Below are 14,494 nucleotides of genomic sequence, written 5' to 3'. Positions count from 1 at the left end.
ACAAGAGGAGACAGCACATCATGGAGGGGCTTAAAAGCCATATTTAAAAAAAAAAAAAAAAATTGGACTTTTATCCAGCAGAAAATCAAGAGCTCTTGAAAGCTTTTAAGGAATGAAATAATGAGATGTCATCTGTGGCCCAGGGAAGGTGGGGAAATTACCCCAGGGAGTCAATGAAGCCATTGTGAAATAGGAGCTGATCTGAAAAACCTAAAAATGTGCCAAATATCTGCCAAGAGTAGAATTCTACATCCTCGCTTGTACTTCTTAGTAATGTGCTGCTATTCAAAGATGCTCTGGCGGACACATTACAGGTTCCTTGGTTCCTCAGAGAGCTTAATTTTCTTATTGGCTTGATAACTGTTATGGGGCCATCTTCAACACAATGGTTTCAGTCTACTGTCCCTTCTCTGATTATTAGGAGAAAAAAAGAAAGAATACATTCACAATTTATTTTAGCATCTTCGAAATTTCTTACTTCCAACTATTCTCCAAAACTACTAATAGGTAGGAAAAAATAAACTGTATAATACAATTGGAAAATATTTTATAATAGTAAATTATAATAGGACAAAAAATCATCTCAGATGTAGTATCAAATTTCAAATCTGAATTCTAGGTCAAATTACTGCCATGGTTTAAACAGAATTTGAAAATATCTACCTCATTTTCTTTACCAAAGCAACAAAAGAGCTGCCTTAATTCATTACACCATTATAAAAGAACCTTCATATGTTGACAATTGCATAAAACAAAAATGTTTAATAAAATAGGATATTTATAAAAATGTATTAAACTGGCATCTGTTTCTCCATAATTGTGCAAAGTGCTGATAATTCCTATCAAGGATTGTTATGTGTATGACAAAAAGATTCGCTACGTATTCTCAGAATGATTAAATGAGTCGCTCTTGGAGAAACTATCTTAGTCAAATGTAGAGTTCAAAAGAATTCAAATAAGCCTTCTAAAAGATAAGAAACTTTTGCAAACTATCCTTTAACAGACTTAAACTAAAAATTACAGGTGATTTAGGGCAAGTCATAATGAAATGACTTTATATCATCATCAAACTAAGCATAAGGAGACTGGATTCTAAGAGTCTTCTCACTCAGTGTTGAACTGTGCATTGGAATACAGAGAGGTTTCCAAAGCAAATTATTTACCTTTGACTAGAAAAATAACATTAAGAAGGAATCAAATGACACCAAAAGTCACCTCTCCTAATTCATCCCACCCTAGAACAGAAGCACACAACACGTTCTTTTACATCAGTGGTTTAGCAAACAACCACTCCCTTGCCTAACCCTGTTCCCCCAATCCCCAAATAAAAATAAGCCTCATCCAAGAAACCTGAGGGGATTCTTTCTTCATACCAGTTCTGCCTCCGTTATAGCACCTACATGCCTTTTATGTGTCCCTTACTAGTCTCGGAGTTCTTCAAGGACAAAGATAAAACCTAACATGTTTCACTGTTTTACTGAATGTTTCACCATTAAACTACAAACTGTAAGTCTTTTCCCCCACCTTGTTTAGCACTGAATCTCCAAATATAAACTGCTGAATTACTCAGTTGAATAATCTTAATATAGGGATGGCACAAAGCTTTCAGTAAGTGTTCACTAAATAAGTGGCCCAACTGAGTATGTCTCTATAAATTTTTCAATGAAATACTTTTTTTTTGAAGTCATTTTAGAAAGTGGTTATTGATGTCCAAACTTTTAAAAATGGTCCTTGTGAATTACTTTCATCCATAACACAAGAAAAACCTGTTCTATAATCATGAATTATAACTCTTCAATACCAAAAACAAGTGAAACATATGAATGTTACTGTGTAGGGTTCTGAGTTGTTTTTTTTAGCTTGCTTCTCCACTCTTAGTAGTCTCTTACTATGGCAACATTACAACTTTTCTAGGGAGACAGCTTCAAATTCTGTGGACATTTCCTGGCCTAAAGCTGGTTTGTAAGGCTTCTAAGTCCCTAGCGGCAATACACACATGGTTATCCAGTAGAGGAAATTTCCTCTGTAAACTCAGCCTGTCAAGAAGTAAAAGCAGAAGTTCTTTTAACTTATCAAAAGAACACACCCCATTATAGGGGTTACATTAAATTCCTTCAACGCCATAGACAATGGCTATCTAAGTAAGGCGATTTCATGATTCCCCAAAGGTGTTTTTTTTTCTTCCAGCTAAAACTATGTGAAGGGCCACACACATAAACTTGTTACCATAAAATACACTTAGCGCCCCTCAAAATATTTGAGTTGTCTCAAAACCAAATCCTTACTGAACAAGCAGCTCACGTTTCCATTCAAAGAAATTAGCAAAGGTACTAAAAAGTTTGCAAAATAAAAGAGCTATACAATATTACTCTCATAATACTAGAAAACAGTATTTTAAAATTCCTAAAACTATTTTAAACGTTGCCTATGGAAAGCAATTGTTTTTCCTTTGGACTCGATCTTGTACAATAAAGGATTTAATTTGTTTTAAGCACTGGAATAGCCATTTCACATTTCACAAAAACTGCTCTCATCGTAACTGCTGAAACTGAAATACAAGATAATGAATCTTCCAAAAGACGATTCACTTTACACTTTAAACGAAGACAGAAAGGAATCTGCTTTCCATTTTGGATCTCCACACGCTGCCGGTATCCCTATAAAGAATCCAGTTTAACTCTTCCCTAAAGTACCCTACATACTGAAAACCAAATGGGCCAAAGAGCCCTTTAGTATTCCTGAGGGATCACCAAATCGGACTAATAATTTATCACAGGCATTGCTACAAAGTATATCAAGGGCGCTCCAGAGCTGAGTGACACCTCATCAGCCTTCTCATAAACCGCAAACGTAAAGGCAAAAATCCCCAACACTGAAGATTCCGCAGCAAAAGAGCTAAGCTAAAGAGCTAAACAAGAGCAAACACCAGGTCCGCCCTACGCGGAAGGTGAACTGAAATGTCATACCTGAGGACCAGGAAGACGTCTACTATTAACCTACTACTATCAATTCCCGGGCTGACGCATAGCTTTCCTGCCCGCACGCGCTTGGGTCTCTGCCAACACAACCGGGTAAGTCATAACCAGAGGACTTCATGGGCTTCTCCGCCTCCCTAGCGCTCCTCGTACCTGACAGCCGAATTCTAAACAAGGTAAAAAGGTAGGCACCAACACCCTCTGCGAGGGCCGAGGGCCGGCTCCACCCAGCCCCTGCTCAGGGCCAAGAGGTGGTTCTCTCTCGGAACCGAGTCCAGGGCCGCCGTACAGCCGCCTTGCCTTGCCTCGCCTCCCACCGCCGCTGACAGCCGGCGCCCGCGACCGACGCACTCGCGCCACCCCCAGAACCCCTCCTTCCCGCCGCAGACCCAAGCGCACGCTCTAAGGTCACCGCCCACCCACACCCTCCCAGACAACGCCCGACGGCCGTCGGGGGCCAAGGACGAGTGCCAGGCGCGGGCAGCAGCGCGGGCAGCACCCGGGAGGCGCCCCCGCGGGACCGCAAGATGGCGGCTGTGGCGGCGGCGCCAGGGCCGGGCCCCTCCGCCTCGCCCCGGCCGGCGCGCGCATCCAGCCGCGAGCGGGCGAGGGAGGGAGCGGTCCGGGCGCGGGGCAGGCAGGCCGAGGGCCGGAGCCGGGCGCCGCCGGAGAATGGAAAGTGCCGGGGCGTGGGGGAGGGGACGCTCACTCGCGGCCCGCCGCCGACCTTCCCTCGACCCCCCCACCCACCCTAAATCACGTCGTCCGCCCGCCCCACCCCGGGCAGCTGCCCTCTCCCTCCTACCTTTGAATTTGAGGTCTGTGGGCGGGTCGAGGACCAGGATCTGCTCGTGCTTCGCCATGGCCCCGGAGGCGGACGCCATCGGAGAGACAGCGCAGAGCGGGGGCGCGCCCGCGGCGACGGTTTGCTGGCTGGGGGCGGGGGACGACGGTGGCGCCGGCTCGGCCGAGCTCTATGATGGGGCCAGCTCACAGCTCCCGAACCCCCGACGCCTGCCGCTCTGTGGCCGGGCCACTGGGCCGCCCGCTGGGTCAGCAGCTCTGGGTCTCACAACTGACTCAACCCCACACCAGCCGCCGCGGCCACGCGCACTGCGATCCTCGGCACCCCACGTGACGGCCTTTGCGTGCCTACGTGCGCGCCCCGGCGGCCAGGAGCCCCTAGCGCTCGTCCCGCCCTCGAGTCCTGCCCTGCGCGGCGCCGGCTGGTGCGCCTGCGCGCTCCGGGTCTCGCGGCCGCTCGGAGCTCGAGCTGTCAAGGGAACGGGTGTGGACAGAGGGCGGAGCGAAGTTCCGTGGCACCGATGCAGTGCGTACCACAGGGCAGAAGGGCGAAATCCTCGGACACGTTTAGCTCCGACTGCGAAACTGGAGAGCCTGCTGTAGCAGCGCATCACCGTCTTCCAAGTGGGAATGCCTAATAGAAGGAAAGAGTGTTCAGGCTCACTCACTACAATTCCCAGCATGCCACTGGGGCCTGCTCCTTTTGCGGCACTGCGCGATGCTTGCTGGGAATTGTAGTAGTGACTGTTTGTGGGCGGGAAGGATAATGAGGTCCGTTGGAGGCGAATGGGGTGGGGCGCGCTGACACTCATTTTTGCCTCTCAGAGAGCGTCTCGCCTGCGCTGAAAAGAAGGAAAAAAAAAAAAAAACTTTTGAAAACTGACCTGAGGTCTCCCGCCTAGAAATATAAAATGTGCCCTGAGGAAAACAGGCCGGGATTTGTCAATTTGTTCTCTAAATCTACCCATCACTCTATTGGTAGGGCAACATTCTCTGTCGGATTCCAGTCCAACGTCTACTGCTTCCTGAATTCAATCCAGTGATGCAAAAGCAGATGAGGAAACACCCCTCGTTTAGGAAGCAAACCCGCCGTTGGGGAAATCTGACAAGGCACACTTATCAAGCTAGAAATAGAAATGAGAATTTACAGCGTTCAGTTGAGGGCGTCTGTTCTTCGGTTTTATTAATGATAGACCCAAACCGAAACAGTTGTCACGTCCCCGTCTTGGAAATGAATTCCATCTGCATCATTTATGGGTAGCGTGTAGTAAACCGAACCAAATGAGGAAAATCCTGTGAGCAAAGGCGCTGACAAATCTTTAACCGATTGCCAGGGTAATCGGGGACAGGAACATCAAGTGAAACGAATGTGCCCTAAATAAACCTGTGCGGTACTACTTGAATGTAAGTCCCAGGAAGCAGCACAACAGAAAGGACATATTGAGAATGCTGCCATAAAGGAGCAGCGCAGTTTGTCTTGAAAATAAATGAGCAAATGAACAATAATCTGAGCGTAGGCACAAAGCCCAAGTTCTCAAGCTAACCTAGCATCCGCAGAAGATTGCACTACGCGAGAAGAATGTATGTATCTTAAGCGGTGAAAAACCTCGGAGGATGGGAGTGCTTAAATAGTTGGAAAAGTATATTCTAAATTTACCTTTGATTTATTTTTATTCACAAAATGTATTTTGAAATTTCAATCATCATCAAAGGAGAATGCAAAAACTGTGTTTGTCAAGAGATGGCGTAAGGTTAAAAAAAAAAAAAAGTTGAGGTTGACACTCACTCCGCGGGATGGTGTCTCACACATCTTTAGCTGTGAACTGACAGCCCTAAAGCTGTCACAAACTGCTTTTTTTTTTTTTTTTTTTTTTTTTTTTTTTGCTTGTCTAAGAACTGTTATCCATGGGCAAATTAGCCTTGGCTGAACTGGCTCCTCCACAGCTAGATGGACATTTCTTTTACCGGAAAGCATTTGGGAATCCCCAGTGTGCGAACAGCAATTAGCAAGTGTAGCATGCTGAGAAAGTTCCCCGTCACTCCCATAAGGGACAATGGCTACCCATCACCATGAAGTCAATGGGAAGTCTGAACTGGATGTATTCCAGTTTTCCAGTCTATATAATGAAGAAACCTTGGCCCGTTTTAAATCATTAACTCTGAAATCAACTGATTTTGTCTTCTCATTATTGCTTCAAATATCATATAGTCTTCGAACTGTATGAGAATTTAAATATCTGGTCATCTAAGAATACATGAAACATCTTTGGAATAATTCCTCTATTTTAGAGCATCGTCTTAATAATGACTCAGAGTTCTCCTGAATTATCAATCCCTCATTAAATAGTGCACTATGTAAGAGGTTTATGCTTTGGTATTTATTAATACCTTTCTTCTAGCAGTTTAAAGATCTTTACAAACATCATCACACTCTTCTCAGAGTTACCAAATAACAGCAAGTTTTACTTTTGTTGTTAAATATGGGAATGAAAACACAGGTGAGAGCATCTCATGGCAGTAACAGAGCTAAACTTTGTAGGGGGGAAGTTGCCCAATTTTCCATCCTGTGCATTTTTGCTTTTCCCAAAGCCACAATGAAATGATAACTGGAAGTGATTAAGACAGTTCAAAACGTAAATGACTTGTGTATTGTTTAACATTTAAGTTAGGAATGGAGAAACATAGAGCCTAATGTTCATTGTTTGCGCTTATGTTGATTAATGCAGCACATAAAGTTCTCTTAAGTGTTAGCAAATATATAGAGTACATATATACATATATATGCATACTTAATGTGTGTATGTATACACATATATATACACTCAAGCATATTTCTCTAGCTACTAAGAAGTTTTTATGAGTCTAAGAAGTATGAAGTCCTTGAATATTACTTCCAACCCACTTGAATCACTAATAGTATTCACCTTTGGACAGATTATCTCATAGGTTTGGCAAGGATAAGGGAAAAAAAGTTACCAGTACAAATGGTAACAAAGTATAACCATCTTCTCCATAGTTAAACATGTTAAACTTTACTTTGTAAAAGTACTCCATCATTATGAATTTGTATAGGATCAATTCTCTGTGTAATACAACTCAGTAAACGTTCAAATGGGCATACTTGCAATAAACATTGAGGCAGTAAAGCGTATTGAGTAAGAGTACAGTGAGTTAATGCACACGAAGAGCTTGGTAGTGCCTGGATCCAGCACCATTACCTTACACATTGTGGTGTGCCTGGTACTGTGGTAGCCTAGCTGCAGGTGGTGTAGTGGTGAGCCAACAGACATGGTCTCTGCTCCTGTAGGGCTACATTCAAGCAGGAGAGACAAACATGAACTATCTCCTTTGCAGCTAGGATTCTGTTCTTGAAATAAGTTTGAGTAGTGAGATACACTTAGACAAGACTTAAAAGTTAAATGTGAGACCGAGGCCAGCTTTCTGCCCCTTCCGGCTGTTTTTCTGTTGAGGCAACCCCCACCCCCTGCCAGACTTGAAGTTTTCTGCACCAGCATTCCAGCATCCATTTGCTAGCTTCCTGGATATCAAGAGACAATCAGTTGTTGGGGGTCAGCAGAAACAGTGGCCCCTTCTTGGGGCCAGCTTCTTGATCCCTGGGTCAGAGGAAAGAGGGGTAGCCTCAGAGGTGGCAGCTGCCCAGCCGGGGCCGTTCAGTCCTCCCTGGAGTCATTCCTGGGGAGCCTAGTCTATGGCCTGCTCCCCCCCCCCAAATGGCATAAGCACCTAATTCCCTTCGTTGTGTTCTTTCAGCTTATAATGTTTGAGTACTGCAGAGTGAGGCATCAGGGAAGGCAAGAGTGGATCAGGAAGGAAGTCGATAGGGTGAAAATCTGCTGAGCCGTTCTAGAAGGTAAGGACCGCGAACCATTCTCCTGACCGAGTAACAAGGATGCTGGGGGTCAAGCAGGAATGAAGCAGAGTCACTGTACACCAGGAGATCTGTCTAAAACAGACAGGTACCACAGAGACGGATAACTAGCTCAAAGAAGTACAAGGCCAGGAAGTATCACAGGGATGCAGCGTCAGGTAAATGGGGATTTGGTAGTGGTGCTTACTGTGTGTAGCACATTTGTAAGACTTCAGTGAGAAATATAGATTCCAAAAGAAGGCAGGTGGGAGCTTCACCAGATAAAATCAAGGCTAGAAGAAGAGTTAGAAAAAAAAAAAAAAAAGACTTATCCTGGGGATTTTTCTTTTTATAACCATTTAAAGCAGTTAAAACTGTAAAATTAATCATCTTTGTTTATGAAGAATCATTTGAAGAATATGTGTTTTCTCAATTAATCTTTTATACTGCAAAAGCAATCTGTGCCATTGGAACAAATGACATAATCCAAAAAAAGCATATGGACAAAAAGTTTCTTCCCACACCTCCTAATTTCTACTCCACTTAGGGTAACCAGTTTAACTGCTTAAGTTGTGTATCACTCCCTAAACTTATCCATAGTTATAAAAACATAGCTAATTGGCTTTTCGTTGTTTTTTTTCTTGAACACGAATTCTAACATATTACCAGACCATTGCTTTATTCACTTTACTGTATATTCACAATATCTGGCCAGGTCAAGTGCCACAGATCTAACTCAGTCTTTTACTAGCTAAATCCATAGTATAGATGACCCTACTATAGAACCATTTGTTGCCTTATTGATGAAAATGTAAATTGATCTGGGCTTTTATCACAACCCATAGCACTACAATAAACACCCTTATATCCATATCTTTATCATAGAATTCTTTTATTTCCACAGGGAGATTTCCAGTAGTGGGGCCAATGGATCAAAGATATTTCTTTTTTTTTTTTTTTAAGATTTTATTTATTTATTTGACGGAGATAGAGACAGCCAGCGAGAGAGGGAACACAAGCAGGGGGAGTGGGAGAGGAAGAAGCAGGCTCATAGCGGAGGAGCCTGATGTTCGGCTCGATCCCAGAACGCCGGGATCACGCCCTGAGCTGAAGGCAGATGCTTAACAACTGCGCCACCCAGGCGCCCCCAAAGATATTTCTTATTTCAATATATATTGCATACTTTTTATCCAAAGGGTTGTAATGATTCACACCTCCATCAGGAACATACTAAGGATGTCTGTCTCCCTCATTGTCATCAGGCACTAAGTCCCACTCCAGGTCAGCACCTGAAGAAGGGGCATATTTAAGTATCCTTGGACTGTTTGGATCAAGTTTGGCCTCCAAAATTGTACATTTTCATTGAATCCATTCTTGCTTATTGAACCATTTTCTTCTCTTGCTGATTTCATTTTCCTTCTTCAGATTGCAAAGACTAGAGCACCGGTAAGCAACCAGATTCTCAGCAGTTCTTCCTATGTTTTCTCCCACAAACACAGTTATCCTTAAAGGCAACCATACAAGTGGAAATTAAAAGGTGCCCAGGAACATTAAATCCACATTTGACACCTTGCCTGACTTCTCATAGTCTCTGAACACACAGGCTTCTTTGTACCGCCCTAACAAAACCTAGAGTAGATGTGGGGTGAAGCACATAGGTTTGGACATCAGACAAACTGGAATTCAGACTCCATCACTTTTTGCCCGCTGTGTCATTAAACACTATGGCCTTGTCTATAAAATGGCACCAATACATCCTATATTTAATATTGTCTATTCATACTAAATGGTATAATCTGTATAAAGTGCTTAGCAAAGTGTTTGGCATTTATTGATTGTTATATGATTAGTCACAAAATTTGGATATTTCCTTTGAAATATAAACCATAGATATGAAAATTATTGGACATTTAAACCCACAACCAAATGTTATCTTTTTAATGAGAAACTTTAAACTTAAACTGGAAATAATTTTTTGTTTTCCTTTATTCCAGGTGTTGGTTGATGGCTTGTTTGGGGCCGAGTTCTGTGGTACAGGCTAGGGCAGACACGAAGAAAACTAACACTTAACTTCAGTCCTGAAGAAGCTGACAGTCTAAATGGACTGAAGCATAATCCAAGTGATGTGCTTTAAGAGAAGGAACTGAAAGGAATGATGGAATAATTGTAACAGGAGAGATTAAGCCCTGGAGGGTCAGGAAATGCTTTGCCAATACCTGGCCATTTCAGGATCGTGGCATTTTTCATGTCCAGGTACACACACACACACACACACACACACACGCACTCACCTTTCTAAGATTTTCTACTAAAACATTTATTTTTTCATTTTTTAAATATTTATTTATTTATTTGAGAGAGAGAGCGCGCGCATGAGCAGGGGGTGGGGAGCAGAGAGAGAGGAAGAAGCCGCCTCCCCGCTGAGCAGGGAGCCCAATGTGAGGCTCGATTCCAGAACCCTGGGATCATGATCTGAGCCAAAGGCAGAAGCTTAACCCACTGGGCCACCCAGGCACCCCAACATTTATTTTTTCTGAAGGTTTTTTTTGTTTTGTTTTGGGGTAGATACATGCAGCAGAATATTATTCAGCCTTCAAAAGGAAATTTTGGCATGCTACAATACAAATGAATCTTGAAGGCATTATGTTAAGTGAAATAAGCCAAACACAAAGGAACAAATACAGTGTGATTCCACTTCTGTGAAGTCCCGTTTCGGTAAGTGGTGAAAATCATAGAGACAAAAAGTAGAATGGTTGTGGCCGGGGGAGGGGAAATGAGGTGTTCGTGTTTGATGGGTACAGAGTTTCCATTTGGGAAGATGAAAAAGTTCTGTGAATAGATGGTGGTGACCGCTGCAAGACAGTGTGAATGTGCTTAATGCCCCTGAACTAGACACTTAAAAATGGTCCAAACAGCAAACTGTATGTGCGGTATGTTTTACCACAATAAAATAAAAGAATAAAAACATTTTTGTTTAGCACAAATGGTTGTCCATTTCATTCCATCACTGTGTTCTTGCTGTCTCCTTGCATTTCAGTAGCTTTTCTGACTTTACGTGTCCTGACAGTTTAAGCACTAGCTCAGGGATCAGAGTTCTGGCTTACTCGAATCTGGGTTCAATTTCTGTATCAATCATTTACATAGGGCTAATAAAGCCATTTACTTCACAGGATTGTTGTGAAAACTAAATGAGATAATACTTGTAAATACCGGAACACAATATCTGACATATGTAAGTGCTCAATAAATTTTACCATTATGGGGTGCCTGGGTGGCTCAGTCGGTGAAGCATCTGCCTTTGGCTCGGGTCACGATCCTGGAGTCCTGGGATCAAGCCCCACATCAGGCTCCCGGCTCAGTGGGAGTCTGCTTTTCCCTCTCCCTCTGCTCCTCCCCCACTCCTCAACTCATGTTATCTCTCTCTCTCTCTCACTCACTCTCTCAAATAAATAAATAAAATCTTTAATAAAAAATAATAAATTTACCATTACTGTTATTTATTTATTTAATAATTGCTCATTCCTAGGCAGGCATGAGTGTCCATCTTTGGTTCCTTTTTTAGAAGTTGTAGAGCTTGGAATAACTAGGATCATAGATTTGTGTGAAGAAAATAATAAACCAACCAATTGAATTATCCCACTGGAAACTCAGTGGAACGATCTGACATATACTTCCCAAAACATTGTCTTTAGGCCTCCCATTGAGCTTGCTGCTGGCACTGTCACATAAGTCTGGAATATATTAAGTAAGTTCTTAACCATCACGATACAAAATAGAAATATTAATCTATTTGGGGATCATTTTTTTTTATTGCAGAGGTTAAGGAAAACCAGTGGTTTAAGCCTAGGGGCCAAAGGGAGAATGGGGACCCAGTTATTAAATAGATATGCAACCTGAGACCTCACCAGTTGCCAGTCAGGAATCCGAAAAGTTCAGTATCAAGGCAGATATGATGCATTCACTCAGCACAACCATTGCTCGTGTAAGGTGGAGAAGGGGTGGCAGGCATGGAGTAAACAGTTCATTCAAGTCGGTCCACAGCTGTGCCTGGACTTGACAGATTCATTCATTTAGACAGTTTGTGCCAAGAAATATGGCAGGCGAGTAGATAGCAACGATGTCATAGGGGAAGTGTTCCCCACTACAAATATTCTAGGCACTGCACCGAGTGCCGTGTGCTTTGTAGTTTACTCAAGAGCCATCGTCAGTTTGGAACATGTTTGAAAGAAGGTGAAGCCAAGTATGTAGATTTAATTTTATTTAGATGCAATTACATGGTCATGGAAACTTGTTGAAGAAGTTCATTGAGCTGCTTCTTCAGGTTGAGTACTCTGTTTAGAATTAAAGGCTTTGAGAAATTTATCATCGCCTCAGTGGTCTGCACGATTTTACTTTCTTCCAGATGTGGTCATAATGTTCGAACCCTCAGAAAACACACACAATACCTCATTTTTTCTCATTCTATTTCTCTCTTTTCGGCTCCCTTTACGTGACTGATCCATCAGTGCTGGTACATGCTGGCAAAGAATAAGTCACGTAAATATCAGAGCCAGTTTCTCTTTACGGGGTTTCTTCAATATCCCCACAATTACACTCTGTGGAGTGCAGGGACGAGAGTCAGCGTTAGAACTGACCCACCAGCTGCCCCTTGCCCAGTTTCTTTACCAAGGGAAGGTGATTTGACACAAAACAGACAAACTCAGCACAAGGCAGCTAGGATATAATTTATCTTATTTTTAATCTGGTTGGAAATCAATAGAATCACAGATTTTGAAGAATTGTAAAGCCAAAGAATGGAAATGAAGTCGAAATTCAGATGTGAGCCATGGACTTTAACGTGTATGAATTGTTCTTGGTGTTTCTATAGTGGCATAGAAAGTACAATCCAGATAATGTGTGGTTTATTACACACCAATCTTACCAGAATGATTCCATTTCAGAAGAAATACATTAAGCTGAAATTAGGCTGTGCTCACCAAGACTTAGTAACCATGCCATTTTGGAAAGGAGTATATAAAGTCCAGAACTGTTTGGCAATGTGGTGAACAATGCTTGGTCCTTGATTGTACATTCGCTTTTATGAAACCATTAAGATGGAAGCTGAGTATCACTATAAATTATGTAAACCTTGGGTCAGAATAATTCCATCTCTAAAGAATCATATTCTTATAATCTCTACTACAAATGGTCAGTGATTAACATGGGGTCTGTAACTTAATGTAAGCCCCCCAAAAGCAGGGGCCTCAGGTTATTCACAGCTGTATCTCCAGCTTCTGGAACAGGGCCTGGGATGCAGAAGATACCCAATCTACATTTACTGTTTTCCAATTTTCACTTAGAAATAATTTTAGACTTACAGAAAAGTTACAAAAAGAGGTGAGAGAGTTCCACTTATGCCTTGTCCTCCCCCAGCTTCCCCTAAAGTTAGTATCTTACATAACCCTAGAACAATCCCAAAACAGGAAAATGATATTGATTCAATATTGTTAACTGGCCCATAGACCTTCTTAGAATTTCTCTGGTTTCCGCCACTAATGTCCTCTGACTTGTCCAGGATACAATTCAGGTCCCCAGCTTGAATTTAGTTGTGATTGCTCCCTCGTCTGGGACAGTTTCTTAGTCTTTTTGTCTTTCGTGACCTTGGTATTTTTGAAGGGTATTGGCCAGTTATATTACAATGCCCCACATTTGGGGTTTGTCTGATGTTTCCTGCTGATTGGATCGAGGTTCTGCATTTTTAGCAAGAATACCACAATAGTGATGTCTGGTTCTTCTGAATGCATTCTATCAGATGTACACAATGCCAATTTATTTCTGGTTTTGATTGCTTTGCTCACGTAATTAAGGTGGTGTCTGCCAGGTCCCTCCCTATAAAGTTACTATTTTATAATAAGACGCTTCGAGACACTGCAGATGCCCTGTTTCTAATCAAACTTTCACTCAACTCATTTTAGTATCCATCAATGATTCTTGCCTGGAACAAGTGATTATCGGTTTCCATTATTCCTTCTACATTTATTCATTGGAATCTACTGTAAGGAACAGGTGTCCCTTCTCCATCGTTCCTTTATTTCTTCATCTATTTATGTAAGTATGGGCTCATGGAAATTTATTTTATTATAACCCACTATCACCATTATTTATGTTGTTGCTCACTTGCTCCCACATTTGGCCATTAGGAGCGTCTTCAGATTGGCTCCTGTGTCTTTCAACATGCCATCATCATTTTTTGAGCACTTCTTTACTTTTTAGTACTCCAAGATGTTTCAGGATCATCTTATATTTCCCTTGCTAATTTCCTGAGGATGCTGATCTCCTTTATTGGATGATGGTAGTTAGAAACCAAGATTGGTCCCTAGGTGTGCTCATTTTACTGGAGTGTCATTGCCTCCAGGCCCTTTCATGGACAAAGCTATGAAATCCATAGACATGTATATTTAGTTTCTATCTATCAATCTATCCATCTATCTATCTTTAAAACAATGAGTTCATACTGATACCTTCCATCCCAGTCTAACATCACACAGTTCATTCTAGCCTTCTTCCCCCTTATTTGTAACTTCTTTCTCATAGGATAGCAGGAGACCTTTCTCTCATTACCCACAATAAATTTACTTACTTGCTCAATCCTACAATGCATATAGAGTAATCTCAGAATTGCTAACCTACCTCTGTGAAAAACAGATTTACTGACTAGAGTAGGATATTTGTGTACAGTTCATTTTGTCTTTAACTTTACAGTGTACAGCCAAAATACGGATTTTCAAGGTTACTTATGTAAGTGCTTTCCTTTCCCACTCCCTTCACTATGGTTATATTATTCACTATGTTTATATTATTCACTTGG

General features: G+C 42.2%; 1 protein-coding gene across 2 annotated transcripts in view; it reads right to left on the bottom strand.

Annotated features, from left to right (window-relative positions):
- The window catches only part of VAPA (VAMP associated protein A), a 39,547-nt gene extending 35,427 nt beyond the window's left edge, over positions 1–4,120 (bottom strand). Inside the window, exon 1 of one of the 2 annotated variants that reach the window (XM_045793882.2) lies at positions 3,781–4,120. In XM_045793882.2, the coding sequence (XP_045649838.1) occupies positions 3,781–3,859 (79 nt within the window). In that variant the 5' untranslated portion in view covers positions 3,860–4,120. The remainder of the gene's footprint in view (positions 1–3,780) is intronic. The other variant, XM_045793883.2, reaches the window with a different exon arrangement.
- Between the last annotated feature and the right edge of the window lie 10,374 nt (positions 4,121–14,494).

The sequence above is a fragment of the Ursus americanus genome, chromosome 19 (assembly GCF_024610735.1).
Source record: "Ursus americanus isolate L20-20 chromosome 19, mUrsAme1.1.p, whole genome shotgun sequence".
NCBI classification, from domain to species: Eukaryota; Metazoa; Chordata; class Mammalia; order Carnivora; family Ursidae; genus Ursus; species Ursus americanus.
Note: the sequence above shows the minus strand (reverse complement) of the source record. Positions and strands in the feature narration are given on the sequence as shown.